The 24771-nt window shown below is 34.4% G+C and overlaps 1 protein-coding gene across 1 annotated transcript in view; it reads left to right on the top strand.

Moving 5' to 3' along the window:
- Positions 1-1044: 1044 nt before the first annotated feature.
- LOC120354674 overlaps positions 1045-24771 on the top strand; it is a 34993-nt gene continuing 11266 nt past the window's right edge. Inside the window, exons 1-2 of the mRNA XM_039442072.1 lie at positions 1045-1056; positions 1164-1393. Of these exons, the coding sequence (XP_039298006.1) occupies positions 1045-1056; positions 1164-1393 (242 nt within the window). The remainder of the gene's footprint in view (positions 1057-1163; positions 1394-24771) is intronic.

Genomic DNA, 24771 nt, shown 5'->3' with positions numbered 1-24771 from the left:
GAGGGAACACAATTTGCGTGGAAAAATCAGTTTCAATCAAGCCGCGGCCGGGATCACATTAAAATTCATAAATAGCCTCAGGCATCGAAGGCCCAAGTTTAATGTGTTAAATTTCTTGAAATATATCATTTTCCGACGTTAATCATTTTATTATTAATAGTGAAGTGAATGTTTATTGATAATACAGAGTGATCGAAAAGTGGCGAACATCAATAAGCATTCTTTATAGAGATCTGATACATCTGGGGCAGTTAATATATCTACTTAATAGTGCTTAATTTTATTATTCGCTGGTCTTCAGCTTAATAACATTTCATTCTATATTTAAAACATTGTATTCATACATTTGCTCTATAATTCTGTATTTTCTATTCGTTACTATAATCTTTCAATATAGTCTGAGATTCTTGTGGGAAAGTTATTTTTGCCAGGTCCCTAATTTATGGGAGGGGAACTGGAACTAAATTTAACTGAAATTCGGGGGAGAGGGAGATGTTTCATTAGGCTTGGGTGCTCCCCTGACCAAATGAATCGATCCTCTCCATGGAAGATATAAAAACAAACTTTAGTTCAATGCGATGCCATTCTGCGACTCACTGTCAACACACAAGGTTTTCTTGTTGGCAATGCAGGAAAACTATTTAATTGCAGTCTTACAAATAAATAAAATATTCATAAATCAAATCTTATTTCACTATAATAATGTGATTATAATATTATGATTAATATTGTGAGTCTTATTCTATGTAACCATAATGAATGTACTAACTTTGGTCAGCTAGCACGGGACTCACGGATGGCATGAAGATGGAAGACGAGGAGAAGGTGCGCAGAAGGAAATGCCCAGTAGTAGCTCTTGGGTGGCAGGAGGTATGCATGCTTGTGCGCATTATCTTCGATAGGCTGCTTCGCATGTCCAGTGAGCTCATTTCCTGCAACATCAGCCATATCCATCACGAACAAAAATAGAATTGAATAGAATAGGATAGAAAAGCTGTGTAGACATTTTTGGCCGTAATAAAACAATAACTTGAACTTAATGAAATGTCACCCAGTGTTATAAAGAACATTTACATTTCATTTTTTATGCAGCTCAAAAATATAATACAGAGTCTTTCTAGAAGACCGAATCATTTTCAAAAATTGGTATTTATTAAAGTAAGAATGCAAAATGGACAACCTTTATACCAAAGGAAAGAGAAAGTTTCAAAGTTTTTTTAATACCTTACAAGAGTTCAATATGGTTTCCGGCTGCTGCACGATCTGCGGAACCGTATCACTGCTGCCGTGCACTCAATAACACCAGATACGCTTTCTCGCGTGTGGGACGAGTTTGGCTACCGTGTAGATGTTTGCATTGCAGCAGCCGGAGGCCACATTGGACACTTGTAAGGTATTAAAGAAAAAATTGAAACTTTCTCTTTCCATAGGTATAAAGGTTGTCCTTATTGCATTTTTACTTCAATAAATACCTACTTTTGACCGAAGCGAAGCTGAGGTATTAGTTTCGACTCGATCGGCTTTTGTCTGTTTGTTTGTACCGCAGTTATTGTCCGATTTGGATGAAATTTGGTATGCAAGTTCTTTGAAACAAGGTGCAGAAACGTATGTGTAACAATTTTTGTTAAGACCTCCGGTTTTTTTGTAATATTTAAAAAACAGTAGAATAACCTCAAAAGTTACTTTTCCGTATCTTTGAAGATACAGCAACTCATGTTCCTACTTTTTCGCAACAACTGTTACCAGGGCATGGTGTCCAAGGCGGTTAGAGCGTAGATTATCACACCGTGGGACCCAGGTTCAAATCTTGTTCCGACCAGATTTTTTTGCAGATTCTACTAATTGTTTATTCTAATAATATATCATTATAAAATTATCATTATGACTATATAGACTAATTAAATTGAATCATCTTATTATTACTAAATTGATTTATCAAATGAATTGGATAAATTATTTTTAAAAAATCTTTAATATCAATATATAAATAACTATTATTATCTATGTTACAGATAACTCGACTATTTTATTTGTTTTCATGATCATAAAAATTAATCAACTACCTAATAAGTCATCAACTATTTCAGTTGTAGAAAATATTTAACATCATAAACGTAGAAAATATTTAACATCATAAACATTTCTTTAATCTCCAACTTCTTTTATTCATAACTATCACTTATTATTTTAGTTATTTTTTAACCGAATTTTCAGTATATCAGGTACAATAATTATTGTATTGTATGCATTTTTGTGTCGCTCTAAAGTGTCAAGTCTTTTGTTTTCCTTTTGGTATGAGATCGGATACCGATTTGTGAGCATTAACATTCTGCATAGGCATAACAAGCCATAACATTGAATCCACTTTTCATGAAAAACATTATTAGCAACCTCCTGTCATTGTCACTAACAAACCCATCTTATTTAGAATCATTTTCCATCTCACCATCGTCTGTGAGACGATTCATCATCTAAATTGCCTACTGCATATTCCATTTTTCCGTCAGTTGACTGATTTCTTATAAGTAATTATTAGAAAAGTTGTAATATATGTTTATATTGTGAATATGGAGATGATATGAAGTTATCTCCTCGATAAGTCCGTTGTCCTTGCAAACAGTGTCTCTAGCACTTTCAATGGAGAAAATAATAGATGACATGGCTAAATCTTCACAATATACTGTACTTACTGTACTGGCCCTTCTCATTAGATTGAGAGTTGTACTCATGAGCGAGGTCTACTGTTCGCAGAACTACTAGTTTAAAATGGGACAATCATTTAGAAAGACCCTGTACAATGAGATGAACAAGACATACGTAATAAGGCTTATAATGCTGAATTATACAGAGTGAGTCGTATGTATGGGAACCCTTCAATAAATTTGAGACTGTTCTGGCTATAATATTGTAACTTTCAGGATAAGTTATTGGTCAAATACTCTACCTTTTGACTTACAACTGAATTTCAACCCCTCATAAGGGGGTGATGACTAAGGGGTTGTAAATCGAATATTTTAAATGTAAACACCCATTGTGTGGTACATCATTTTAAATGCCTTTCTAGAACAAGAAAGATGACATCGATAAAAATGTTCTATGATACTTGTATCCAAAATGGCGGCTAATTGAATTTTTTAGTTTTTAAGGAAATGAGGTGTTGTAACTCAAATATTTGAAATGTTAACACCCATTGTGTGGTACATAATTTTTAAGGCCTTTTTAGAACAAGAGAGCTGACATCAATAAAAATGTTTTATATTTTCATCCAAAATGACGGCTGATTGAACTTTATCAATTATTTCTTTATAAACTAGAACTTCAATCAGCCGCCATTTAGATAAAAGTATCATAGAACATTTTTATTAATGTCATCTTTCTTGTTCTAAAAAGGCCTTCAAAATGATGTACCACACAATAGGTGTTTACATTCAAAATATTCCAGTTAGAACCCCTAAGTCGCCCCCTTATGAGGGGTTGAAATTCAGTTGTACGTCAAAAGGTAGAGTATTTGACCAATAACTTATCCTGGAAGTTACAGTATTATATCTACAACAGTCTAAAATTTATTGAGGGGTCCCCATACATATGAGTCACTCTGTATAATGCAAATCAATTTATAATGCCAATAAACGTTTGCAGGAAAATCAGACGGAGAAGAAAGAAGTTGTACATGAATTAAAAATTAACTATAATATGAAGAAGTAAAAATATATATAAGAAACATTTTACAATTTAATTCAATGGAAAACATATTTGATAATAATTCATGAATCTAATATCTGCTGACTATGACCGTTCTGCATGAATGATAAAACTGTTTTTCTGAAAAATGAAACATGTCAACCTCATTTGCAACAACATTGAATACTCGAGGCAAACGGTCCAAGGGAGAGAAAGAGTGGTTGAATGGCATACCATGATCGACTCATCGACAAAATAACATAAATGAAGATTATCATGTTCTTCTTAAGGTGTCCATCCGGTTGGGATGTTGGCGACCATAAGTGCAATGTTGACTTTGTTGGTTGCGATGCGAAACAGCTCTGCGGATGATTTGTCATACCACTGCCTCATGTTTATCAGCCATGATGTTCTTCTTCTTCATCGGCCTCATTTGCTGTTAATTTTGCCTTGAAGTATTTGCTGCAGCAGTGCGTATCTCTTCTCATTCCAAATAATGTAACCTAAGTATTGTAACTTGCGACTTTTTACAGTGTTCATGATTTCTGTTTCCTTATTCATGCGACGCAGGACCACTACATTAGTGAACTTGTCTTTCCAAGAGATTAACAACATCCTCCTGTACAGCCACATTTCAAACGCCTCCAGCCTCTAAGAAAGTTCTTGTGTGACTGTCATTGATCTACAGCTAAGTATTACCTTGATGCCTTCAAAAAATCTCCACAAAAAATCAATTTCACTTTTCATTACGAACGGCTTATTATGATAAGACTGCTAGAAGTATTCGAAGTAATAAAAGATTATTATTATCATTATCAAGATAAATTCTGATGAGCGAATCATTATTCAAGTCCAGATTGTCGTTGATTATGTTTGTGGCTGTATTGAAAAACAATATATTATGAGAAAGATAAGATCATTAGATGAAATGAGTAATCATTATTAATCAATTGATAAAGTAGTTTTAACTTTATAATTATTCGTTTACATCCTATTTTAATATATTTTCTACTAGAGTGTAAGCACACGGAGAGTGGCCAGCGTACCAAGATATACTGTATAATATATGGATATCTATATTATCTATAACCTCCTAAGACCGCTGTGATCTCTGACCGCTCTCTGTGTGCAGCTGTGCACACGTCCGTATTCATTCTTGTGAACTCGAAGATTTAGTGATTTTAAACATCATTATTCCAGGAAACTCTCAAAATGTAGTCTACCATGTACATCTATCTAATGTACCTACATCTACTACGCTTTAAATTCACTCTTTATAGGTTTTCTCAGTGTTCAATAATAATTTTCAAAAAGGAATTTCTAGATATCAGATCTGACTAGAAAATATTTTATGATTATGAAAATTGCAACAAGCAATTCATATACCTTACCTGCAGTCATACATTCTGATGAGATCTCCCGAATTTCAAACGGAATTCATGCAGAGTGGAGGTTTAATAATCTTGAAAATCACTAGGTTGTCAATACCGGCTTCAACCTTTTTATGAGTGTCTGAGCATTTACGATCACTAGTTGTAATCATAGACTGATCTGGATCGTGTGTCTCAATGCTCATTATTTGTAAGTCATTGTTAACTGGAAAAAAGAGGAAAATGTGGTCTCCATTAAAGTGATTTTACGTTAGGAAATACGAATAAAATTAAGTTAAATAATAATGTATGAAAATGGACGAATAATAAGGTAACGTGAATTATAATAAATAAGTAATGCTACGACCGGCACCGCACAAAACCTACGGCGGTATAAACTGGGTTTAGTTCATTTGCGGTCGCATGTTTCTCATAAAAAAGTGTAGGCAGAAGTCAGTGCTGCCAACTCTCTCTTTATCCTTCAGTTGATCAACAGTTCATCAGTTGAAACAAAGCTCAGATGGACCCTTGTGTGATTTTTTAGGTTACACATCAAAATAGATATATTATCACAGATGCTATATAAGATATTTAGTATCATAAAAGAAAAATTAGAGGGAAGAGCCAATGTACCTTCAGACCGCAGTGTTCGTACGGCTCGCAGGTCAACCTCCCTTGTTCTGGTTATAAACACCATACCCCATTGACAAATTGCGGTCGCATCCCGCAACCGTAGTGTACAAGCTGAGCCATAATGAAGCAGGCGCTTTAATAAACTAACTATAATAGGCAAGTAACTATCAAGGCCTAATAACAATCAAGGCATTAATTAGAATGTGCTTGATCATATTCGCTTGCTTCTTGCGCTGTAAAAAATGCAAATGCCATCATGTGTAGAATAACTTAGTATGACTGGTCATGCTACGAAAATTCGAAAAATAAATAGTATAACAGGGAAAAATCTCTACATTCTGTGAAATTAGAATTTGTTCAAATAGACTACTATAAAGATAAAGTTAGAATCGGTTTCCCGCAGGATCTATCAAGATTGAGTTGATTGAATACAAATTTTAGGATGGAGTCAGATGTACCCAATGAATGAAAATGTATAACGGCAGGAACTAATCTGATGAATTGAAGGATAAAAAACCAAATATTATATGAGGGAAGATCCTCTGCTTGAGGAATTAGAGTTAGTTGAAGCCAGGAAGGAATTAAATGCAAGTGAAAAATGTTTAAATGTAGTAGGCTACATAATCTAAATCTAAAACATCATTCAGTCAATGATCAATAAATCCTAATCAAATATGAAATATGAGAAGAAATTTACGTAAAGATGTGTCGGCTATAGCATAACGTACAGTTTGGAGATCATCACTTATTTATCATGTGAAAGTAGTTTGATAACATGGATGGAATTTACTGTATAAATTAGCATAAAACTGGTGGGGAGTATAAATACTTGTTCTAGAGGGGCGAAAGGTACCTAGTCCTCCTACTACTCCTTCTCCTGAGAGAAAGAACAGGATGCCAGGTGGTATCAACGATTTGAGGATTTTTAATTTGTTATAAAATTAGACTGCTTCAAGTCTGCACATCATACAACAAAATTCAAATAATTTGCATGCCCTGCCAACTGATTACCTCCTCCCCATCAAGGAAAAAGTGACTTAGCAAGTCCGGTCAGTTTCTCTCTTGCTCAGGCTCCTCGCTATGGCAGCATGCCGTTGTAGTTCTGTAGTTTAACTGAAAAACAATGGGAATTGAATGATTACTTATATAGAATTATCAATATTTTTTATCGTTTAAAAGCTTATTTCTTGCTCTGATCATTTTGAATAAAATATTATTCTGTAATTGCAACAAAACTAAATGTGTTTAGTAGATAAGTTTGAATCCAAGGATTTCATCCATTATACATTTAAAGATATCAACCATCGATTATATACTGAAAACTATTTTTGCCAGTAAATGAATTCATCTTCTATTTCTATTGATAAGCTTCAATGTAGGCCTGTCTCACTTCCTAGCATAAAATAAACCCGATTGATCGAAAAAAGTCTGAATGCTCAGTGTTTTCATTTTTATGAGTGATACCACCTACATCCATTTATAAACAATTTTGTTTCGCATGAGCCTTACCTTTCATTCCATGTATTCAATTAATTCAAGCAGTAAATTTTATGTGATTGGTATCTTGTCATGTAATAATAAAAACCCATCATTTGATTTTATTAAAGTCATAGTACATAAATTTAATACATTAACTAAGTAATAAATAGTAAAAGGTCTGATTATAAAGTAACGGGATTGGTACTCAACCAAAACAAGTTATCATGTCCCAAATGATAGCGAACAGTTGTGTAGTGTGAAGCCTTATTCTTTTTCGAATGAGACGTCTCACATGTTTGAAGACAAATTAGTTTGGTTGTGACCTCAAATTGTTAGTATCATAAACAATTTGTTTTTAGTGTAAGTTTAGCATAGAAGACTTTCACGCTCGACTCGCCTCCTCAACTCAAAAATGGGAAGAAATATTGGAAAAGTTGGTCCCCTTACCGTACCTAATCTGATACTATTTCACGATTGATTAACAATTCGTTCAATTTCTAAAATGGTCAAAGAATGTGTTTGGCTAATTTGGAACATACAATTTGGCAAATTTCAACATACAAAAAGTGTATATTTTGCACAAACTTTCCTGCATGTTGAAATTTGTATTTTAAATTGGCTATTTTATAGCACAGTTTGCATATTTAAAAATTACCAATATCAATGGTAATGTTTATAGTGGAGACTTGCATAATATTTATTTTAGAAAGATAAGTAATTGGATAAAATACCTTGTGGATTTCTGTATCTATAGCTGTTGAAGTTGGTTCCACTCTCTTTTTTGTGATGTTGCCCGCTGCGGTGATTCTTGCGGCCCAATTGGATTAGGATTGGTTTGGAAAAGGTCCTTGCCTGTGGGGACCCTTGAGCCCTGGGCACCAATCATGGCCCTTGAGTGGAGACGTTTTGGCGTTTGGGCGGTAAGGGCCCTGCCGTAGCGGCCTTATGATTCGACCCCTTTATTTTGGCCAGATCTGTGATTTTTCAAGAACCCTTCACTTTGGTCATATGAGTTCCCTTTGGGATCGCCTACCTTCGCTCCCTGTTTAGTTTGATATTATTTGCTTGCTTCATGGTATGTTTGTAGAATAACCTCGTCTGAGGTTGGACGACAATAGCGGTAGGACAATTAAATGGTGATATATGGGCGCTCTGGAGTGGTGGGCTCTCATGAGGAAGCTGGGGTGAGGGTCCATGATGAGGGAGCTGGGGTAGTCGATGTCTGTGTTTGATATGTGCCAATTCTAACTTAGTAGCAGCCTATGATATTCTAGATCATCGGTTTCTGGATCTGTGACAGTTATAGATTCAGGAGAAAGTGATATAATTAGAACACCGGTGGAATAAATTTGAGGGTTCTGTGCCAAGATGTAGGTTGGGGAGCTAGTGATATAACTAGATGACCAGTAGATAGAGTTGAAGCTCCAGGACCTGTGGCTGTAGATTCAGGAACGAGTGATATTACTAGAGCATCGGTAGATGAAGTTGAGGCTTCTGGGCCTGAGGCAGTTGTAGATTCAGTAGGAGCATCAGCTAGTGGGATTACTAGAGCAGTTGAAGTTGAGGCTTGTAGAGTCAGTAATGAGGCCTGAAAAAAAAATCCATTGAAATTATATTGCACCAATACTTTGTTGAAAAGAATAAAGAATTATTTTCATTGGAAAAATATATGAATATATTGTTACTGAGACATTGGCCCATATGAATAAAACCAGAGCAAATGCTCATGAGCAAAAGCATTGAGCATAAGGTTTTGCTCATGAGTAAAAGGTAGAAGCAAAAGCATTTGCTCATTTTGATATGAATAAGCTTTACCTTATACTCTTACCTTATGCTCCTGAACTCTGGAGCAAATGATCAAGTATTTTAAAGATTTTTCATCAGCTGATTCACTTTTGTAGCCTTACTTTGTTTTTATAGCTCACGGAAGCGCTAAATATACAAGTAGGGTGCACCGCTTGTGTTTGCGTCGTCTGCTCTGTTTTCTATTTATGAATAGAGTTTTAGGTTAGTTGAGTTTAGAATTTTGAAATAATAGCGTGAAAAAATGTCATCTCTATAATAATCTTCAGCATATTCTTATAATATCAATGGCCTTTTTATAATCATCTACACTCTCATCTTCTTAAATGCCTATTTCCTATTTTGTGATTGCTATCTTTTTTAACAGGTAGCTTTTGTATTTATTCTTTTGTAGGAATAATGGTGATATATATCATGGTTGAATCTAAAAAGAGTTTTATAGTTCTCAACTATTGGTTGTGATCGTATATGGTATAGTTTCCTCTTCCTCATACGAATTAGAGTGAGCCATTTTACTATGAGCAAAAGGTGATAAGCTGCTCTAGACTAGACTCACCTTTTTTGAAGCATTTGCTTCAAAAGTTGAGCAAATGCTCTAGTTTATTCATACAATTTTGAGCAAAAGCTTTTACTTTTGAGCAAATGCTCAAACTATTTTTTTGATGAGCATGAGCAAAAGGTTTTGCTCACGTTTATTCATAGAAAATGAAGCAAATGCTCAAACTATTTTTTTGATGAGCATGAGCAAAAGGTTTTGCTCACGTTTATTCATAGAAAATGAAGCAAATGCTCCATATTTTAAGAAGTATGAGCAAATGCTCAACTTTATTCATATGGCCCATTGTGAGAATACATTTTTGTATTTTTATTGGAATTATAATGAATTATAGTTGTATGCAAGTTATATAGCTAATTACTTATATAGTCAGCACTCCTCATTCCATTATTGTTGATGTAGCATAGTTGTAGTGGAAGGTAACATTGTATTTAGTAGTCAGTTCCAAGCTAGCGGACATAGCGGACGGAGCTCTATCGCGAGATATAAAATTATTGTAATATGTGGTTAACAAATAAATTCATTTTTTAAAAAGACTATTTGATTAATCGCAATCTTAACTGGCACAGTCGGTAGGACACTTCAAAAACGAGAATTTGGTTTTTCGGTTTTAACCGTTAATGAAGTTAATGAACCGTTCATGAACTTACGAAAAAGTTGTATCAGTCACCTAACATCGGGACTTAAATAAGTGAACAATCATCAAAATAACTTCGTATCAAATTGAATAAGTTGGTGAACTATTATATTATTAAAATTTGTGAGTGTTATTTGCAAAATTATATTCCTACTCAGTCACCTAATATCGGGACAAGTGTGAAAAATTATAAAATAAGTGAACAGTATAGTAAAGTTTAACAATACCGTATTTCATCTACAAATTGAATCAAGAAAAAGCAACAGACTTTCAACTTCTAAGGACTACCACGGACTTCAACTTCTAATGACTACTACAGACTTCAACTTCTAAGGACTACTACGGACTTCAACTTCTAAGGACTTCCACCTTTGGAGACTTTCAACCCGGTACTGTGACAAGATGAACTCGATTTTAGTATTGTGAGTAACAAACTTTTGTGATTTACAAACTTGTATAATATTAATTTTACTTACTATTTTTGTATTTCTTTTTCTTGTAATTTTATCTATAACTAAGGGCCATGAATTCCAACAATGATAAAGCAACCTAACCCCAAACTGTACCTACCCTTAAGAAAGAATTCTTGGACATGATCCCTGATTATTCAGGAGAACCTACTATGCTAAATCGTTTTATTTCAATTTGTGACAAACTTGTAGCAAAATTTTACGTAACTGCCAATCCAGATGATTTCCAAAACGAATACTTGTATTCTACTATTCTTGCCCGTATTAAAAGCCCAGCTCTTGACATTGTTACTAGTTCTAACACTTATGCATGGCCTGACGTAAGAAAAGTTTTGATCAATAGTTACATGGACAAGAGAGATTGCTTTACTCTCAATCTTGAAATGGCTGAACTAAAACAAGAATCAGGTGAATCACCCTTTTCATTCTATGAACGAATCCAAAAACTTCTGAATTTACAGATCTCGTATTTCTGAAACAAACAACCTACAATATCAGAAGTCATGTGTCAGTATGTAAATGGATTAGCACTTAGAGTATTGCTAAGAGGATTAAGAGAGCCTCTCGGGTCTCTCATGAGAACCAACAATCCCAGTTCGTTGGACAGTGCTCTAAACATGCTATCCAACGACTTCCAGTTCAAATTTGGTTTCTTTCAAGACCACTCTAATTTGAAAAAGCCTAACATTCAAATCCAACACAAAAGTAATCCCAGCTATCAAATACAAAACTATCCTCAGAGACAACAGTTCTATCACACTCAAAATCAGAAAGTTCAATTCTTTCAAAACAAATATCAACACTTCCAAAATCAACACATGAACAGACCTCAACAACATTTTCAAAACAATCAACCCAAACCACAGTATTTCAACACAAATCAGCCAAGAGCTCAAAATCCAAACTACAACCAACCAAGACCCCAAAATTCGTATCAACCAACGCCAATGAGCATTTCCTCAATCAACAATCGTCCCCAAAAAAGACCAAGACTGTTTCAAATGACAGGTCGACCAATTGACGAAATGCAAAATGATGAGTTTGATAATAATTTCGAGGTAAACGCTCAGAAAGAATTATCAGACGAATTCAAACAGCTCTCCGTTGAAAACGAAAATGAAACGTATTTCCAGCCAACCGAACAAACCGAATCAGAGTGTTTTTAGAGGATACGAGCCTCGAAAGAAATTTTCAATTATGAACTTACAAGATGACAAAAATGAACTTCCCTACTTCATTGACCCTAAAACAAGATTTAGAGTTCTAATCGATACAGGAAGCACTAGGTCATTCGTGAAGAACTTCATAGGTATGGAATGTTACAAAGAAAACTTGATAGAAGACAGCGCATGGTATTTAACAAGAGAAATACAGTACAAAGATTTCTTTATTAGGAAAATCGAAACAAACGTTCTATCTTTTTGATTTTCATTAAAACTTTGACCTTCTTCTCGGACTTGACAATATGAAAAAACTTAAAATAAATTTGGATTTCATTAATGACAGTATTGATTTTAATGGAATGAAACTACCTATTTATTATTTCAACGCTGAAGAAAATGATTCAAAAGTGAAGTCAACGAACCCTACCAAAAATCAAATGACACAAATAAAATCATTTCTGATACAAGCTAGAACTCAATCCATTATAGAAATTCCAATTGAAAATATGAATGAAGGTGAAGCTATAGTATCATACAAAAACATTTCCGAACAAAATCGATCTATCAAAAATTAGAACCAATCATATGAATGCCGATGAAGAGCAAGCTATTTTACAGGTGATTAAAGATTACTCAGATATATTTCACGTTGATGGAAATCCTTTGACTTTCACAAATGAAATAAAGCATATCATAAGAACCACCGACGAAATCCCGGTCTATACAAGAAGTTATCGCTACCCTGAAATCTATAGAACTGAAGTAAATCGACAGATTGATGAAATGTTGGAACAAAAAATAATTCAACCCTCCAATTCATCTTGGAATTCACCAATATGGGTCATTCCAAAGAAACAAGATGCTTCTGGTAAAAAGAAATTTCGAGTTGTAATTGACTATCGCGGTTTGAATTCTAAGACTATAGACGATAAATTCCCACTTCCTAATATAACAGATATTCTAGACAAATTAGGAAGAGCACAGTACTTCACTACCCTAGACTTATTCTCTGGCTTCCATCAGATAGAAATGGATCCTAGCAGTATTGAAAAAACTGCATTCTCTACAGACACGGGTCATTACGAATTTTTACGAATGCACTTCGGTCTCAAAAACGGTCCACCCACTTTCCAAAAAGCTATGAATAGCTATTTGTGTATTTTTCCAAATGAAGAAAACATAAGAATTGACAAGCAAGCAGAAACGATAACAAAATCTGTAAAAGGAGTTTATTTAATCAATAGCAACAACAATACATATTATTATAATGGTAAAATACCTAATCATTTGTCTGGATCAAAATATCGACCTAAGTTATTGAACCTAGACAACGTTATCAATAGTATGAATGAAGACCAAGAACCAGAATTCACAATTAATTTAGAACATCTTAATTTTAATCCGATTGCTGTTAACAAGTACACCCCCATAAGGGAAGAAAGTATTTTCACTACTGATATGATAAACCATATGTTTTCGTTGTCATTGATTCATTCATAAATATCAAATGTTGTTGATCCGTTACTAGTAGAAAGTCATGTTCAATTTTATTTGATTAAAGCTCTACAAATGAAGAGTTTACTTATTTCAATTTAATCAAATAAAATGCCGACACAGAAAAAGACAAAAACGATTGAAAACCGTAACTACGAAGAAGATAAGATGGAATCACATATTGACAAGTTTCTCAAGCCAAAGGAATTATCTATCGACCCAGATTCGCCTACGGCAGAGAGAGAGTGGAAACATTGGAAAAAGACGTTCGAAAATTTCTTAGAAGGAACAACAACCAAAGACAAAATGAAAATATTGGTAAACTTCTTATCACCTGCTTTGTACGAAATTGTGGAAAGCTATACTTCATATGAAGAAACTATATCCATGTTGGAAGATATGTTCGTTAAACCAAAGAACGAAATTTATGCACGATACTGCCTTGCTAATGCAAAACAACAAATAGGTGAGTCCATTGATCACTACTATTCTGAACTAAAAAGATTAAGCTTATCATGTAACTTCACTAGAGTGTCAGCCGAAGAAAACAAAAACGAGCATATTAGAGATGCTCTTGTTTCAGGGTTATGTTCTATTGAAATTAAAGAGAAACTTTTTCAACAAGGAGATTTGAGTCTACAAGAAACCGTTTCCCAAGCACGTGTTCTTGAATCCGCAAAAACATATGCCGACTCCTTTAAAAGTACTTGTTATACAAACTCTGTTGAAGAAAATAAAAACATAAGCTTGAGTGAATCTTTCTCAGATGTTAATGCTGTAACCCAAAATCGACAGGCAATTGTAGAGAAATCCGCTCAATGCCAACGTTGCGGATATAAAAAACACTCAAATTCTCAAGAATGTCCTGCAATAGGAAAGACTTGTCATAAATGTTCCCGAATTGGACACTTTTCCCATGTGTGTAAAAGTAAAACGCTCAAAGAAAAACTAACTACGTCAACTATTACTGCAGCTGGTATAGCCAGTAATCTTTCTAAAGCTACAATTATTGTTTCGGTGAATGGAATAAATACACCAGCTCTTATTGATACCGGAAGTGTTGCCAGTTTTATTGATGAAAAATTTGCAAAAACAAATAAATTTAAAACTGCATCAGATTCTTGTTTTATAAGATTTGCATCTGTTCAACATAACACCGCTACAAAAGCATGTGTTTATAGCAATATTGTGTACAAAGGAAATGAATACAACAATATTAAACTCTTGGTATTAAAAGAATGCTGTTGCAATGTGATACTTGGTCACGATTTTTTGATGAATCACTCTACAATAAGTTTAGCATTCAATGGTAATAAACAGCCTCTTGTAATAGATAATAATTCTACAACCACACCACCCTTGAAAGATTGCCTCTTGGTGGAGGCCATGATAAAACCATGTTCCCTTTTCAATGACTTGACTCCCGATTGCCACCCAATAACTACCCGATCCAGAAGACACCCACAAGATGACTATGAATTCATGAAGAATGAGGTCAATCGCCTCCTTACAGAAGGAATAATTGAGGAAAGCCAGTCCAGTTGGCGTGCCCAGCCTTTCATTGTAACCAATGGACAGAAGAAACGAATGGTCATAGACTATGATAAATGATCTTCCTCTCACAATCAACAGCAAGACTGTGTTGTATGCTGATGACACCACTTTTCTTAATTCTCATTCAGATGTACACACTTTACATAACATGACAGCCGATACCTTGGCGGAGGCTTCCAAGTGGTTTACAGCGAATGGCTTTAAACTAAACGAGGATAAAACTCAGCTTATGACATTTGGTCTCAGGGACTATACACACAACAATAACAATAGTTTAAAGTTTTTGGGCCTAATGTTTGATTACAGGTTGACCTGGGAACCCCACATAAATTTCGTTTCTGCTAGGTTATCTAGGGTTATCTATCTGTTAAGGCAGTTGAAGAATCTTGTACCGGAAAAATACCTCAGAAACTCATATTTTGCTTTTTTCCAAAGCATAATTTCATACGGAATTTTAGTATATGGAAACAGCTGTCACATCAATAAGGTCTTGCTTTTGCAGAAAAAGGCTATTGTCATTTGCGGTTCAGATCAAGAAGAACATGACAGAAATCTTAAGAAATTTCAACAAGTAATTGAATTGTATGGCTTGACTATAAATGGAGAAAAATGTAAATTTTCAAAAAAATCATTGAAGTTCCTTGGGTATGAGATAAAACATGGAGAAATTAAACCTGACCCAGAACGCCTTGCACCACTCATGAACTTTCCACCCCCAAGAAATGCTAAAGAAATGAAACGACTCATGGGATTACTGGCTCATTACTCCCGATGGATTAAAAACTTTTCTCAAAAGATTCACCCCCTTGTCCACATACAGAAATTCCCTCTATCTCAAGATCAGATGGAAACTTTGGAATTGTTGAAAAATGAAATTGCTTCCGCGGTACTGCTCTTTGTTGATGAAAATGTACCATTCATAATTGAGACAGATGCATCAGATTTTGCAATTGGTGCAACATTAACACAAAATTCTCGACCAGTAGCCTTTTTCTCACGAACTTTGTCCCAAAGTGAAACCAGGCATTCAGCTGTTGAGAAAGAAGCCTATGCCATTGTGGAGTCTATAAGAAAATGGAGACACTATTTACTACGAAAACAATTCACTTTGATCACTGACCAAAAATCAGTCACATTCATGTTTGGCACTCAACACAATAGAAGAATAAAAAATGAAAAGATACAAAGGTGGCGCCTAGAATTATCTGAATACAAATTCAACATAGTCTACAGACCTGGAAAAGAAAATGCACCAGCTGATGCACTCTCTCGTATATGTATTACAGCTGGTTGTTCAACATTGAACTCAGCTTTGGCAAAATACCATAATGAACTTTGTCACCCTGGTGTAACTGGTTTCTACCACTGGCTCAGAATGAAAAATCTCCCCTATACTGTAGATGATGTAAGGAAAATTTGCTCCAATTGTGCAATTTGCTCTGAAATAAAACCACAGTATATGAAGACAAAAGGAAATCTCATAAAGGCAACAAAACCTTTTGAACGAATTAATATGGACTTCAAAGGACCCGTACAATCAAAAACAAGAAATAAATACCTACTGGTGATGGTTGATGAGTACTCAAGATTCCCTTTTGTATTTCCTTGTCCAGACATGACTGCGAGAACAGTCATAAATTGCCTGTCTCATTAATATCAATTTTTGGCCTCCCAAGCTATATTCACACAGACAGAGGAACATCCTTCATGTCAACTGAGTTGAAGAGCTTTCTTGGCACATGAGATCCTCAACAAATGGACATTCACTACCATCTTGGCTAATGAGCCCAGGACCAGTTTGGCTGAAGAAAATGAACCGAAATTCAAAGCAAGATTCATCAGTAGAAGAAGTTGAATTGATGGAGGCAAACCCAGAGTATGCTCACATTCGTCGCCCTGATGGACAAGAGTCCACTGTGTCGCTCCGTCATCTTGCCCCTAAGATAACACGAAAATCTAGCCGGGTAGAATGATATGATAAACCATATGTTTTCGTTGTCATTGATTCATTCATAAATATCAAATGTTGTTGATCCGTTACTAGTAGAAAGTCATGTTCAATTTTATTTGATTAAAGCTCTACAAATGAAGAGTTTACTTATTTCAACTACAAACATAAGTTTTTGGACAATTATTTTGTATGTAATTTTTATTCTAATGTCAATTGTTCTATTGTATCGTTATCTAAGTAGAAAAGTTTCACCCAATGTAAACATTGTTAACAACCCTACCCCCGAAGTTCTTTTTAGGGATGGAGGAGTTATATAGCTAATTACTTATATAGTCAGCACTCCTCATTCCATTATTGTTGATGTAGCATAGTTGTAGTGGAAGGTAACATTGTATTTAGTAGTCAGTTCCAAGCTAGCGGACATAGCGGACGGAGCTCTATCGCGAGATATAAAATTATTGTAGTATGTGGTTAACAAATAAATTCATTTTTTAAAAAGACTATTTGATTAATCGCAATCTTAACTTGCATGGATAGCAATCTAATATTGCTCAACATTTAATGACTGCTAACAAAGTGACAACTAAGTGATATAGGCAACTGACTTCGAAAGCAGCCGTATTATTAATTAAATAATGATCCAATATGATACAAAAGATGTAACATCATAATTATAATCCAGTCAAAAAAGAAATGAAATAGGGATGGTCTTGCCAAATATATTATGATTCTAGTTTTTAATATCTTGTTTGAATATATAAAAGGAGCCAAAACCATTTTTGTGACACGAAATTTCCTTGTGCTAAATACCCGAAAAACCTCGCATTTTTTGTTCCTTTTCATTGATTTCTGTCAAACCCAGCAATCGGACAGAAAAGATCACTCCTGTTCATCTTTTAGATAATACAACACTCCATCCTCAATGAGTACAGAGTTACAATTTTTCAAATATGTGCCAAATTTAAGGAAAAATTGAAAATTTGATGAATATCAGTTTTTAATCAACAATATCTTCTGATTGTCACTCTAAATGTCCAAATTCCTCTGGGCGTAATCATTTCCCCTAAAGCCTCAAACCAATTAGGCTAGTCTTTTCTATCTAAAATAAATTTTGAGATTTCTATCCAAAATAGATTTTGAGATTTCTATCTAAAATAGATTTATAGACACGCGATAAATGTTACACACTTACATTAGTAAAGTTTACAAGAACAGAAACTTGAATCTACTATACCAATCTAGACCCTTCTTCAAGTTATTAATGTTGATCATGTTTGACTTTTGGATTCAACTTGAATCTTGAAGGAACAATCCAACATACAAATGGGAAAATGAGATAAAAGCAGTTGTATGCCAATGTAGAATGTATAGAAACAAATAGCTTAAAAAATATGATGCAGATGAACAAGAAAACTTTGAGAATGATAGGATTTTTACTTCGGTACCAGTTTACAATGGACGCTACAGGTATTTAAAAAGATATATACTTACTCTATTCCTTATAAAACTTATGGATTTGATTATGTGATGATATTTTGTTCAACTTGAAACAACAATTTTTTCTTTGCATTTCAAATATATTAATATAAATTCTAAAACGTTAACGTTCTTCACTCAAGGTTATGCATGGTTATGTTTATGTTTTCTCCCATATCATTACAAAACCGATTGGATGTGGTTGCCTAAATCAAAATCATAAAAAGTTAGGAAAATTTAAATTATAAATTCAGTAAAACCATGCTGTATGTAATTATGGTATTATGGTTGTTCTTTATGAAGAAAAAGAAATTGTAGTTTTCATTTTAATCAACAAAGTTTGTTTAAAACTCTTCAACCAAGTTATTTCAAAATGGATTGTGTAGGATGAAGAGTGAGATATTTGGAAAGCACGAGGTTCAAAGGTGAGGGAGTTTTAGATTTTATTTTAAAACACAATATTTTTAAAAGTGTTACAACGTGTCAAATGTGTGAGGAACAGTGTAATTTTGCCAAAAAGTGAAATAGGCCTACTTGTGATCAAATAGAAGTGACCATACCTAGATTTGGTGTGAAAAAGGCCGACTTCCCTGGCTGACTGGTTGAATTCCAGTTTAAGAGAAGATATGACGATTGTGAGGAGCGCAATCAGTGCATCCACTATTTCTTTGAGGCGGCGGTAAGTAGTATGTCCCCACGCACTAGTAAGGTTTGGTGAAATTAGTTTTTCCTTTTGCATTAGAGTTTTGAGTATTAAACAGTGAATTGACAGTTGTCACAGAAGATTTTTCGAAGTGTTTAAAAGAACAAATAGTGAGCTTTATGAATTGGCCGAGGCTATGTAGCCTAATAGTTAAAAACTTATTTTTCATGCAATTTATGTTGGTGACTAAACTTTGAATAGACTAAGGCCAGGTTTCACAAAAATCGGTTAAATTGTAACCGTGATTAATTTCACGAGAACCAATCAGATAAAGTATTTTTGATGAGACGGCTTCTCCGATTGGTTCTCGTAGAATTAATCACGATTAAAATTTTTTGCAACCGGCACTATGTGTCTTTTGACTAGCCTACTGAAATGTTAGCACCAGCAGTGTTGACTAATCAATGTTTTTCAAATTATTGAATTGTGTTAGTATTACGTACCGTACTCAAATATTGTTTTATCGTAATTTTATTGAAATCTTGAAAAATTTGTGACGAATGTAATGCTTCTGATGACCTCAAAATTGGCTACAATATTGCAACGTACATAATAATACATTATTATCAATTTCTAACCTGTACGATCCCACCTTCGGAAGCCAAAGTCTCCAATCAATAAATTACTTATCCTATTTTACCATGTGAAGAGTACCTTAGGTAATGAATTCCGGAAAATAACTACTAGATTTCGAGTCTGAATAATTCATAGTAATAGTGTTTGATGTGATTCATTATTCATAATAGATCAAGTTAATTCTCATGATCAACTATAATGCTATGAATGTGCATGCTGTAGAATGCACATTGTAGAGCTTCTCAGTATCATTCAGATGCTAGCCTACAATTATTTAGATTTTTACCTTTAGATACCATATTATTTCACAATATAACAATGCAACTTACAGCTAAATACCAAGAAAATGCAAAAAACTCATGCCCAGATTAGTCACATGATTAGTCACTTTACAGTTCACATGGCCGAAAAAGAAACAACGAATTTCAAAAGTTGCAACTGCTACCACAGAATAGGTACAGAATGGAAACTTGTAATCAAATGCCTATATAACCAATGCTTTTTACATGACGCAAATACTAGACACGTCACGTGACCTTAGGAAGTTCCAATCCTGGTCTTCTGATTGGCTCGTGACAGTGAACGAGATCAATTGATCCGGATCATTAACGTGATCCGAACCTACCTACCATCAATACTATTACAATGGGGCGCTTCCTAACAAGATGGCGGATTTTTTCGTCAGGGTATTAGCCAAGTTTCCATACTGTATGTATACTGTGCTGCAACCACGCGCGTCTTGCTGTAGGAATGTTTGTCTTCAGGGATACTTTCGAGTCGCTGACTCGGGCTCGGGTGATCCAGAGCCAAACAAGGTGGCGGCAGACTAGTGATCCCAAGCAGCTTCTCTTTGTCTCAGAAACAGAGTAATGGCCAGCAACAGTCACAGTTATAACATAGTTATTCAAAAGTATTCTTTGAGTATCTATAGTGAGGTCCACGTTATAATGGTAGTGTACGATTTGCAATGGTGTTGCTATCCTTGTCTATCGTCCAACAAATGTGAAAGAGTTAGGGGTTAGTTTTTATTTAGGTTATATTTAATAATGTTTTATTAGGATAGGTTAGGTTTTTGCTTTGAAATTGCAATATGCTAGAAGGGGCTAGGGTCTAGGTAGAGTTATGTTTTTTGATGTTTCAAAGGTAAAAGGATAGGTTAGGGGGTTAGGATTTTGCTTTGAACCACAAGTTTGTGAACATGTTCATGAAATGAACCACATGTTTGTGAACGTGTTCATGAAATGAACCACATGTTTATGTTTTGTTCTAAAGATGACGATAAATCTAAATTATTAAATGTGAAACGGTTAGAGGTTAGGTTTTATTTAGGTTATATTTAATAATGTGTTATTAGGATAGTTTCGGTTTTTGCTTTGAAATTGCAATATGCTAGAAGGGGCTAGGGTGGAGTTGGAGTTATGTTTTTTAATGTTTCAAATGTGAAAGGATAGTTTAGGGGGTTAGGATTTTGCTTTGAAATCTAAATTATTAAATGTGAAGGGGTTAGGGGTTACCTTTTTTTGGATTATATTTAATAATGTTCCATAAGGTTAGGTTAGGTTCTTGCTTTAAAATTGCAATATGCTAGAAAGGGCTAGGGTCCAGGTAGAATTATGCTTTTTGATATTTCAAAGGTGGAAAGATAGGTTAGGATTTTGCTTTGAAATTGCAATATGCTGGAAGGGATTAGAGGTTTTTCAAAAAGTTATGTTTATTGATGTTTTGAATGTAAAAGGGGAGGTTGAGGGTTCGGTTTTGGTTTTGAAATGACAATATGCTGACTTAGTTATAGTGTTTTTTAACATCAGTTAAATAACAACTGTTATATTTTATTAATTATATTTTTCAAAAGTACTCTTTCTTTTATTAAATAAAATGATAATATATTGATTATTATATTGAATTTAATGATAAATCATCATTGGATAATAATATCTTCATCAAATAGAATGACGATTGGCTCCAGTTACAGTGCTCGGTTACCATCATCACAAAGAACGTTACATTCAAAGATCTGACTGAATGGGACGGGAAAAACCCGTTGCTAACGCATGCGCGATACGGTGCTGTCTGAGTCAGAGAGTGGTTTATGGTTCACACTGGTCGAGTAGAGTGGGCGAGCTATAGATCGCTATAGATCTATACAACTGTCTGAGAGTTTGTGTGATACCATGGAACGACAATCAGACATCGACCGGTCGATGCTGTTTGGCGCGTACTTTTGAATACTCGGATGGCGCGAATATTTGAATAAAACACACACACACTGGTGTGTAAAGCGGAGTATGCGCATGCGGTGGTAACGTATTTGTTGGAGCAGTTCCGGTCACTATGATAAGAAACTGTTACTGAGCTGTGACTGGCATTCAATGTAACTGCAACTAATTCGCCAATGCACGAAAACACAACATAACCGCTTCATATCGAAATCAAAACTTGTATAGTCTCTCAAATGATTAAAGTCGGAAATTACTTTCATTAATCCATTGGACCCTGGAAACACTGCTGGGTTTTCAAGTTTAATGTATCAAATTTGTAAAACTCTACACTGGAACTTTTTATGCTTCTTCAATTTCTGTTGATGACTATGATGCAATTGTTGTTGCTCAATATTTTCCACTTATTTTTTTGTTTACATTGTTTGAAGCCTGATAATTGAGAATCTAAAATCAAACTTTGTATAGATGGGGCAGAGCTCCTGAAATTTTTACAGATATGGGACTCGTGGCAGTTGATAGAGCTTATCAATGAATATTTTAAGTATAAATTTGATCAAAATCGTTGGAGCCGTTTTCGAGAAAATCGCCACAAACCCTGTTTTTGGCAACATTTTAGCCGCCATCTTGAATTGCATTCGACACACACACACACAGACCAAAACCACCCAAAAACCACTTTTTTGGACTCAGGGGACCTTGAAACGTATAGAAATTTAGAAATTGGGTTACCTTTATTTTTTTTGGGAAGCAGTACTTCTCTTACCTATGGTAATAGGGCAAGGAAAGTAAAAAAAAAAACAAAAAACAGAGTTACCACACTGTAGAATAAGGCTCCAGTGTAATAGAAGTCCTACATGTGGAAAATGTTTTATTTTGTTGATAGGCTATTACCAATCATAAAATGTACAAGATCATTTTGATTATTAGCACTTTACATATTGTCATAATATTCATAAAACAACATTCTCGAAGAAAAAATCAACACAGTCAATGTGAAAATAAGCCTACTACAAAATTACTACTGAACAAATTCCTGGAAGGAATACAAAAACAATTGCACTAGATAGGCATAGACCTTCAAATTAGCTTTACATTTTCTCATATGTAAATTACTATGGAATTTAAATTACTGGGCAACATATGATAACATGAATTTTCTCAATTTTTTCTCCGAACTTAAATAATACACTCTTCAATCTGTCTTGAATGGGAAAGATTGTGGACTGGTGATGGAGATTGTGATTGTCACTCATTAAAAAACGTGAAAGAAACCAAATATTTAGGAGTCTTTGTGGACTCTAATCTTAAATGGAATGCACATATAAATAACATGTGTAAGAAAATAAAACACATAATTCACAAATTCCATAGATTGAATGAGCTAAATGACCCAACTATAATAAAGATGGCTTATTCAGCATATGCCCAGTCCATATTGCAAGTATGGGGTGGAGCATTGGACATCCATTTTAATAAAATCTCTCTAATTCAAAGATATATTTTAAAAGCTGCACTTGGAAGACCAAGACGATATCCCAGCCATAGCCTTTTTGCAGAGTTCCCAGTTTTAAGTGAGACAACTTTACATGAAAAACTTAATTCTAGCCGTTCATAAGTATGAAAATCTCTTTGAAACTAACATTCCATCATATAATTTCCGTTCATCATCTCATTACCGCATTCCTAGAACAAATTTAACAGTATGCCGCAGGCAGTTCATATACATGAGTAATAGATTGGTGGATGTTTTGCCAGACCAATTAATTTCAGATAGATTTAATAAATCAGCCATTAAAAATATAGAGAGATGGATCAGAAGTAACAATGTTTTTTGCCTCATGTACGGTTAGAATCTATTTTATTAAAAAAAACTTTTTTCTTTGATACTATTTTCACTAAGTTACATTTTTTCAGATATTATATTACTACAATTATTATTATTTAACTTATTTATTTATTATTACTACCATTCAAATAAAATGTTTAATTATCTTTTATGTTTATGTTAAATTAAATGAAATCTTTTGGTAGATACTTGTTGCTAGCACACAAACTTAGGTTTTGCTGGCAACACCAATTAAATTTTAAGTTAAAATTTTATTTTTACTCTTTATAAGTATGAAGTATTTGTTTTATTCATTATTGTTATCTTAATAATTGGCAAATAAATGATTTTGATTTTTTTTTTTTACTTCTACTGCTGAATGTTCCTCTGCAGTTTTCAAATGGACATAAAATTGCTCCTTCTTTTACAGGCCTATTAATTTTGTGAACATTCTGTAGATGCCGCTGTAGATTATATATAATTAGTGGACAATTGTTTTTTACATAAACTACAATTGGTCTGGCCAGAGAATTCGAACTGTAGCGCCAAAATGCCAGACTGCAGTTCTGCCAATAGTAGGCTTGTGTTTGCGCCAGCGCAGACCGTCCTTCTGCTTTGGCCTTGTCGTCCTAGTTTTCAGTCTGTCTTGTCTCGTCCCCATTGTTGTGCAAGACCGAATTCGTATTTTGTCATGTAATTTTGATCGGAAATTTCTTGTAAATAATTGTTTGAGTGTCGTGTGTGTGAATTATGAATATAACAGCGTAAATAGTGTTGAATTGAATTAATTTGAATCAGATTTGAATTTATAAAGAATCCAGTTTGAGCTTTGTTCGGAACACAGTGCATGGCCTGCAAGTTGAACGTGAAAAGACAGCCCGGAAGCCAGAACCTGTCTTATTCCCAGATTTCATCCCACCCTGAACCTGATCAAAACACCTAATAAAGGCTTCGAAGGGCAAGTAGTCAAGATTGGATTAAATCTGGTGAGTTTTTGCTCTTTTTTATTGTTCATTAATGCAGAGTTTAACTGTACAAATAACCTGGCTCAAATTGAAGATTAAATTTTGCCCCTTGTTTGTATTTGATTATTTGAATAGTAAATTACAGTCCTCTGGTAGCTCTAGCCTGAGCTTTGTTCAGAACATTTCTTGATCCTGCCAGGCCGAGATGAATTTAAA

This window comes from Nilaparvata lugens, chromosome X (assembly GCF_014356525.2).
Source record: "Nilaparvata lugens isolate BPH chromosome X, ASM1435652v1, whole genome shotgun sequence".
Lineage (NCBI taxonomy): Eukaryota > Metazoa > Arthropoda > Insecta > Hemiptera > Delphacidae > Nilaparvata > Nilaparvata lugens.
Note: the sequence above shows the minus strand (reverse complement) of the source record. Positions and strands in the feature narration are given on the sequence as shown.